The following is an 8568-nucleotide window of genomic DNA, read 5'->3' on the forward strand; positions in this document are numbered from 1 at the left end:
AACAGTTAACCAGTTATTATTCTGTATCATTACACTTTAAGGTATACAAGTATGTATTGCACTATTCACATATCTTTCACAAAATGTATTTTCTTATATTCCAATTCTCGACCTAAGTACATGCAATTATGTTATGGTCTGAGTGAAGCTATCTGAGGGCAGCAGTGTGGAGTAGTGGTTAGGGCTCTGGACTCTTGACCGGAGAGGGTCGTGGGTTCAATCCCAGGTGGGGGGGACACTGCTGCTGTACCCTTGAGCTACTTTACCTAGATTGTTCCAGTAAAAACCCAACTGTATAAATGGGAAATTGTATGAAAAAATAATGTGATATCTTGTAACAATTGTAAGATGCCCTGGATAAGGGCATCTGCTAAAAAAGAAATAATAATAAGATATGTATATGGTTTATCCCTGTAAGTGTTAAGGGTTGATCATTATATGTGGAAGGTTTTTGTACCCTGATTCCCCTAGAGTGATGCTAATTTGTTGTGTACTGGTAGTATGCAGTTGAACATGTGGCAAGACCAGATCTACGTCAGTGCTGTGCAAATAGATGACAGAGCTGTTAGCACTGCTGGATATTTAAGGGGCAGCATTTCAAGTCCAAAGAAGTTATCTTTCACAGTTCATGCACTGCTTCTTCAGCTATTCGGACTTTGGGAACTGACTAGAAGGTAAGCATTTAAGAAGTAATGCAGTCATTTAATTGTGTTTCTGTAATAGATATTTGTGTAATTTTAATTTTATTCAGATAAATGTAGGATAGATGATAACATGAGTGAAACTGGCTGGTATGTTTGTATTGCAGCTTACTGGACCATAAATCTTTTTTTCATTGGAACGTTTTGTTTCAAAATGAGAAGGTGATACTTTTACCCTAAAAATAGTTTTAAAGAGTGTTTTTAGCTTTCATGCAAGAACAAAATATACTGGATAATACTGAAACATTAAAATGAAATAATCTATTTTGCTTTTTTTTCTGTTAAAAATGTAGTTTGTAACTCTGAATAATAAACTGTGAGACTGAAAACTGTAACCTTAACAGTAAAATATTCATAATTCATAATCTGAATAAACACTTTATTTGATCTGCTCTTTTAAAACAAATCACTACACAAGATAGAATCCACAGTAGGCAGTAGACTTTAGTTCAACTTGGGATTCCAATCGTTTTTTTTATTTTAATTAATTCATGTACTTTCAATGCTTTCATGGAACAAAACCCAATAAATCTGCATTAATTTAATGTTCAATATTTGATTTTGATTTCTATTTACCACAAATAAAATCATATTACTGTGTCTACAAGTTAGTAAATATTATTGAAAATTAATTCTGTAGGTATATCATTAATTATGTCAATACTGTACACCAAATGGTGCATGCATGCTGCTTTCACTTACGTGAATGTATGTGCTCTCTGTAAATGTATAACGTGCCTCTATTGAAATTGAAATTGTAAAATCTTTTTTTTACATATATGCAGTGTACACCTCTAATTAACTGGCTTGAATGGGAAAAATTAAACGTATGTGATTCTACACTTATTAGCATAATAGGTTTAATTAGCAGTCTTTGTAGCATATTTATAAATTTAATCTGAATTACACCTGAGAATTACTATATGTGCAATGTAAATTCAAATACAAATTAGAACACATTTCTCTTTTAAAAACGGAATAGTAAATAACTGATAAAGTACAAAGCAACACAGAATGTATAATTATAAATGTCTGAGTTTTGTGAATAGTATCTCCTATATATTATAAATTGATGACGTCAGTTACACCAGTCTTTAACTCTTAATAGCAATACCAGTGTGAACAAAGCATTAGTTGAAACATACTGTATAGAGCTGCGAAATGTAGATTGGCTCCAACTAGCTTGCTTTAAAAAAAAAATAGAAACGCTAGCAAATGTTTTGGATGTAATTACAAAGGTGGTGCTGATATGGGAAGACTTTTCTTCCAGACTGCTTCTGTCTAGAATCATTAGTTAATATTAACATGTTAACACAGTTTATCCCCTCAATCTCCAACCCATTTTAATATACAGTAGCTGTTTATCCAGAATCCAGTAAAATCTGTAAAGCCTCAAGTACACAGTAAAACCTCCGAACAAGTTCTGCACAGATTACTAACAACGTGAGTAAGTTACTGTGAATTGAGAACAGTGTACAGTAGGTATCTGAAATACACAATTTCCAAAAGTAAGGAGAAATGGTGAGATACTCGCGGCTGTTTCCTGTTTCCCATGCCTCTTTTTGTCTTGCAGCTATGAACAGCGGAATCTGTGTCTGCGTGCTGCTTGCTATTCTCTCGACGAGCTGCCTGGGTCGTCTCTCGGCAGGGTCTGATCATGAAGGTAGTCCTGTGGCAGCTGAGCTGCATCAGAGCCTCTCAGTGCACCAGAGGCAGGTGCGTGCAGCCACATCTAATGGCCAGGTAAAGCCTTTCCAAATGGCAGAGGGGAACATGGAGCAAAGAGCGAACCTCGCAGCAGTGATGGCCAGATATCGCAAGCAAGCCAGGAAAGGTGAGCGGGATCTCCTGTCCTTATTTCGATTATTAGAAAATATTATTGTGATAAGCAGTCCAGATATAGCAAGTGTTGAACCTCTTAACAGCCAAACAAATATTGACATACTTGTCTATCCAAAACCAAACAGCATTAATAGAATATTATCAATATGCAAAGAATCTACCTTCTGTGTTCATATTAATCACAGCATCTCTTATTGATCAATTACAGATGTTTAAGGCACACATAATGGATGTATTCCAAAGGTAACGGTACTGTACATGTAAATAAATGTTTTAATGGGGCTGACCAATGATGTCATAGTTCATTTGTAGTGTTGGATCTCTGCATATGGTCTTTTTTTCCCACAGTAATATAGTAAATAGTATTATCTAGTAAGTCAGAGAAGCAAGCTTATATCAAAGGTTTTACCAGACTGGGTCAAAAGCAGATTTAGAAAGTTTAAGACCTGAAGATTTCCTCATGCACCAACTCAAATGCAACACGAAATTTGACATATGTGATTCTACACCGATAGGCTCAAGGATTGTGACAGAACCTCAGATAAGCAATCCTAGAAACAGATTTCTGGAGACCTCAGCTTTGTTAGCTTGTGGTTTTTGTTTTTACAATATTATAAAAGGTGTGATTCATATGTGAGCTCATATTGTATCGAGCTGTACAATCTAGCTTTTTTATTGGTTCAGAAACTGCTTAACTTTAAAATATTAATTCAACCTATATGATTATAATGAATGTATGTGTACTTTGTCCTTTTGGAACAGGATATTGTGTAAAATGTGCTTGGGGTGCAGCCCTTACAATATTTTTAGACAAGAGTTTTGGGAACCAGTTTCTCGTTCTAACTGGGAAAAGTAAAGCAAGCTATGAAGGGTGGGGATCTTTTTGTTACAGCTGGCCTTTGAAGAAGCTCTTTCCAAATAAGATCCAGCCTTTATAGAAGTTAATTGGGTTATTTATTAGCTCCTTGTTAAAAAAAAGCAAACAAACAAAAAAACATCGCTGTATTAATACAATTTGATTAAATAAAGCTGACATTTCACTTTGGTTCCTCTAGTGAGACACTAGAAATTGCAGTAGTACTGCACTATGGTTTTAGTTATGGTTATATACTTGCAGTGTCTGAAATAGCTCAGAGTATTAGTATCACTCTTGTTTGTATTGGATCAGGAGTGCAGAAATCAGTACAGGTTAGAGATAGATAAAAGCTGTCTAACAATGATGAGCAATACTTGTAGACAATATCCTTAAGGAATAGAAAGAAGACAAGTGTTGAATTGACAACAGAACTGGCAGAAGGCACAGGTGTCATTGTTCATCCATCAACAGTCCAAAGTACCTTTGACAATTGTTCCATAGTCCAATTTCTGTGTTCTTGTGCATATTTTAGCCTTTTAGTCTTGTTCCCCTTTCTTAATAGCGGTATTCTTACTGCAACACATCCTTTAAGTCCTGATTTAAAGAGTGACCTTCGTACTGTTGATTGGATGGACAAGTATTACTCATCCTTGTTAGACAGCTTTTTGGGTCTTCCAGTCCTGGGTTTGTCAATTACAGATGATGTTTCTCTGTACCTGTTGATTATGCTTTGGATACCACACCTTGAAAATCAAGTGATGCGAGCTATTTCACTCAATGTTTTTCCTTCTTTATGCAAGTCAAGGTTGTTATAATAGTAGAAAATACTAGTGGAGGCTTTGAGTAAATTGTTGATGCTCATAATGCATCAGAGTAGAAAAATGCAACATGTCTAAGACTTTTGCACAGCAGTGTATATATATATATATATATATATATATATATATATATATATATATATATATATATATATATAGATATATATAATACTAGTGTTTTAGATAAGAAGGAAGGACATGAACACATGCAGATTGAAACATCAGGCTGCCTATTTTATAACCCACAATCCCTTAATATTGCAACAATGTGAATTACCATCAGCCAATCAGTGTCCGTGTTCAGTCCCACTCCCCTTGACTCCTGTCAAGTGCACTGTTTAATCTCTAGGGCCCCTTTCCCACGCTTTGAAAGTGGTCAATGCTGGTGCAAGTTACATCCATAGCCCAGTGTGGTAACCAGTCTCTGCAACCAGGTGAAGGCCCTCCTGCACGCTGACCAACACGGGTGCAGCCCCTGCAGTTCACGTACACAGCTGCATGGTGTTTCAGCAGCACAGCCCAGCATATATAAATATACAGTTCTCATGCTAGATACATGTTATTATTGTATATGCAGGTTAGTTACACAGAGGTTCAGAATAGCGATGCATTCAAATCAGTTTCAAGTGGTTCAGAGTGAATCATTTATGCCAACGTCTTGCAGATATCTGTCATGTCTTACACATTAAGTTAATTTAGAAGTACAGTACTTTCATTTGTAAGGACACAGTCATAACCGTTTAAGCCTGGTTAAAAAGACAGCTGGTAAGTGACTAGTACCGCAAAGTGCTCCAGTTTTCACACTTAGACTTTGGCTCATGGGTGACACAACTGTGGTCTTATTACTGCTTCTTGTAAAAGTAAAAAAATATAAACTAGAAGGAATGTTGAGCAATAACTTGGCCAATCAGGATGCTCAATTCACACAGCATCAAACATACTACACAACACACGTGAAATTAAACAGGACAATGTGTGAAAAGATTCCTTCTTTTCTTTTTTTGGTAACCCAGTTTATTTTAAAATAATATTTGAGCATTTAAATATAAAACATATTTCTCAAATTGTCCTGTATAGATATAAGTAAAGACTAATAAAGGATTTTTGCACAAAGTGGTAGCATTGTCAATGAAAGCTTTGTCTTCCACATTTAATGAAAGTCCACAGCAACCCCTGCTATTTTCTTTGCGGATTTCTTATGCCACCTTGTGGCACCAACAATAAAGTGCAGCTGAATTCACAATTCCTGCCATGTGTCACAATTGCGGTCATGCGTCACCATCGCGACAGGCAGCGTTCTTTAATCTGTGACGCAGGGGTCGGCACATGCAGCTCTCACTGTACGGTAATAAGGCAAAATATAAACTGTACTGCAAATAATTATGGAAGCAATTTACAGGAAAAGTAATTGATATGGTTTGTCACATAACTGTGACCAATAGGTGTTTACAATGTATGTAAGTTTCTAGCAAAAGAAGTGTGCTTAAGATGATGGATTGCAGAGCAACTATACTGTACTGTAGGTCTCAACTGCAGATTTTTGTTAAAATCCCCACAGTTTGAGAAAATAAGCTGAAGCTCTATTATTGTGATGCCAAGTATTTAAAGAACTGATAAGGATGCAGATAATGGACTGGCCAAGAAATGTATTTTCTACCACTTGCATCCAAAAGATCTAAATGGAAGTGAAGCTACTGGACATAATTGAATCAAGGAGTTAAGGTCTTTTTTGCTGCCACCAATGCGCAGGAGAACTGTGTAACAAACAAGGCTCCACACCTACAGAGATGCATAGTGGTGGGGCTGCATCTCTCATGGTTAAGCTGAGTTTAGTTAAGTGGTTAAAATTAATTATACATTACCAGCTGCAAAGATCCAATATGGGTCTATCAAATACATTTGAAACTTTACTTAACACAAGCCAGAATGCTGTTAATTTCCACAGATATTTCCAGTGGCTTTAGCTGTGGCTTTACTGCCCATCTGTCATAAAATAAATACACATGTCTTAATCAAATTGAAGAATGCCAGCAGTGAATCCAGCATACCTAACAGACTTCAACAACAGCACCCTCTAAGGCCCATGGTAGTCCTAGAATCTGCCAAGTTTCATTACTGTTAACAGCGTCAAGTGACTGGTGACTACAAAACTAGTGTCAGTGCTCTGCTCTGTTTAATATATTTAATATTGTAAATTCACTGGAACTAAATGATTATCTTTCAATTCTCATGTTTTCAAATAAAATATACATGTATAAAAGACATGGGGGGAAGAAAAAAAAATGTGTCCAGTAGCCTTGACATGAAACTGAAAGTGTTTCCATACACTTTGTATGGCTGTGGAATAAGTTTTGAATTGGGGAAAAAAAACTGTAAGCTAACTGTAACTGTAATGAGGCTATGAATAAATGACATGCTTTTTTATTGAAAACTAATGGATTTAATATAATGCACAAAAATGTACTACTGTCTAGATGTGGAAATGTGTAGAATGTTTTGAAAAGATAATTTATATTATTCACTTAGAAAATAACCTAGTCATGTGTCTCTGGTACTTTTAAACTGAAACAAAGCTCTTGTTATTTTCTAAATTGTCCGAATATACAATAGTTAAACTTGCAGCCAGATGCTTTATGGTACTTCAAGTAAACAATAAGAATGTGGCAGCAGTTTATTCAACCGCTATTTACTGTGGTATTTAATATATATATATATATATATATATATATATATATATATATATATATATATATATATATATATATATATAACCGTGGCCTAACACATTTTAATCAACACTGTACTTAGCTGCAAACCTGAATATTAAATAGTACTACAGTTCACCTAATAGTTCATTCCTTTACAGAAAAATACACCATGTGCTACTTACATAAACATACGAGTCCAGTCCTTAAACTCTAGTGGTTTCAGCTGCAGTGCCTAGATAATAATAATGGAAAGAGGATGAAAACAAAGACCTTTTAATATTTACTATGGAAACCACTTCATCCATAATAATGCTACATCCCAAGATCTCATGTGTGCCCTATAAATAAATAGCAATGCAAAGCACTTGTTTTAAAATAGCAGATTATTTAAAAACACTGGAACTTCATATGACAAGTGAATAATTTAAATGTACAAACATTGTTGTAATATATAGTGCTTACAAGAATCCAGTGTTTACTCAGATTGGAGGAGCCCACTCTAATGTACAGTAGGTGGAATGTTGCCTGTAAGCAGTTTCACAGTTGAATATACTTAAGACAGTGATAAACCAAGACATTGCAAGTCAAGTGCTCTTCCTAGCAGCATTTTAAACCCTTACATTTTTAGTGCTATATTTAAAAATTCAAACATATCACAAACCTTCGCTATAAGTGGACCAGTAATAAAGTTGGTCATTTTATTAATAAGAGGTTAGGATATAGATTTTAGCTTTGGTTATTGCTACTCTAAGGCTCAAAGTAAGTATGAAGGGTTCTGTCCCTATATATGTGATAGGTAGTATTAAATAACAAAGTATTTCTTGGCTTTAACAGAGATTGAATTTGTTCTATTCAGTAATTAGACTGGAACAAAGCTGGACTGTAAGAACCCAAATTTGCAACGTCTAGAAACTGTAGTCCTCACTGCCTGATAATTGCATCTAAAAGCTAGAAATGTAGGTTCTATAAGTAAAAGTTTTTGGTCAAAATATCATCCCTCTCCAGCAAAGGACTGGGCACCAACTGCTTATCCCATCCCACTGTAATGTGCTTCAACCCTTAGGGATGTAACATACTGTAGGAGATAGTCTAGTCAAATAAACTGGTCCTCGTTGCCTGAGCAGGCAGTGTATCTCTAAAAAGTTCCTCCCATTGTTAAGAAACTATCTGCTTTTATTATTTCCACAGGCTCTTCTGGTAGAAACCTAGCTCTGAGCAGCAAATCACAGACCCTGGATCTAAACCACAGAATAAACGACAGAGATTACATGGGCTGGATGGACTTCGGACGCCGCAGCGCTGAAGAATATGATTCCTACTCATAAGGAAGATGCCAAACAGCAACAACAAAACAACAGCAACAACAGCAAATAAACAAAACAAAAAAAAGTGAAAATGCGCTCAAATTCTGTATAGAGAAATACAAATACATTTTAATTCATTGTCCTGGAAATATCACAAACTATATGATCTATTTGATGTACATTTGTTTGTAGAACTATATGATGAAATATATACATTATATGCCAAGTTTTGCAGAAAAAAATGTCTTTTTTTCATAATGTTAATACTCCATTATTAAAACAATTTAACTTTAAAACAATCTCTTGTCTTGTCACCAGGAAGTTGTCAGGTGTTGCAGA

At 35.3% G+C, this 8568-nt stretch overlaps 1 protein-coding gene across 1 annotated transcript; it reads left to right on the plus strand.

Moving 5' to 3' along the window:
* The first annotated feature begins 561 nt into the window (after positions 1 to 561).
* Positions 562 to 8568, plus strand: LOC117399224 (cholecystokinin-like). Its single transcript, XM_033998273.3, has 3 exons — positions 562 to 674; positions 2275 to 2535; positions 8114 to 8568. Exons 2-3 carry the CDS (start codon positions 2277 to 2279, stop codon positions 8248 to 8250), a joined length of 396 nt encoding a protein of 131 aa, XP_033854164.1. The 5' UTR covers positions 562 to 674; positions 2275 to 2276; the 3' UTR covers positions 8251 to 8568.

Source organism: Acipenser ruthenus, chromosome 4 (genome assembly GCF_902713425.1).
Source record: "Acipenser ruthenus chromosome 4, fAciRut3.2 maternal haplotype, whole genome shotgun sequence".
Taxonomy (NCBI): domain Eukaryota; kingdom Metazoa; phylum Chordata; class Actinopteri; order Acipenseriformes; family Acipenseridae; genus Acipenser; species Acipenser ruthenus.

What these genes read in the sequence shown, in the direction of transcription:
- LOC117399224 (XM_033998273.3), top strand. Translation starts at nt 2,277, where the DNA reads ATGAACAGCGGAATCTGTGTCTGCGTGCTGCTTGCTATTCTCTCGACG. An exon ending in TCGCAAGCAAGCCAGGAAAG is followed by an intron (nt 2,536 to 8,113) that starts GTGAGCGGGATC and finishes TTATTTCCACAG; the next exon opens with GCTCTTCTGGTAGAAACCTA.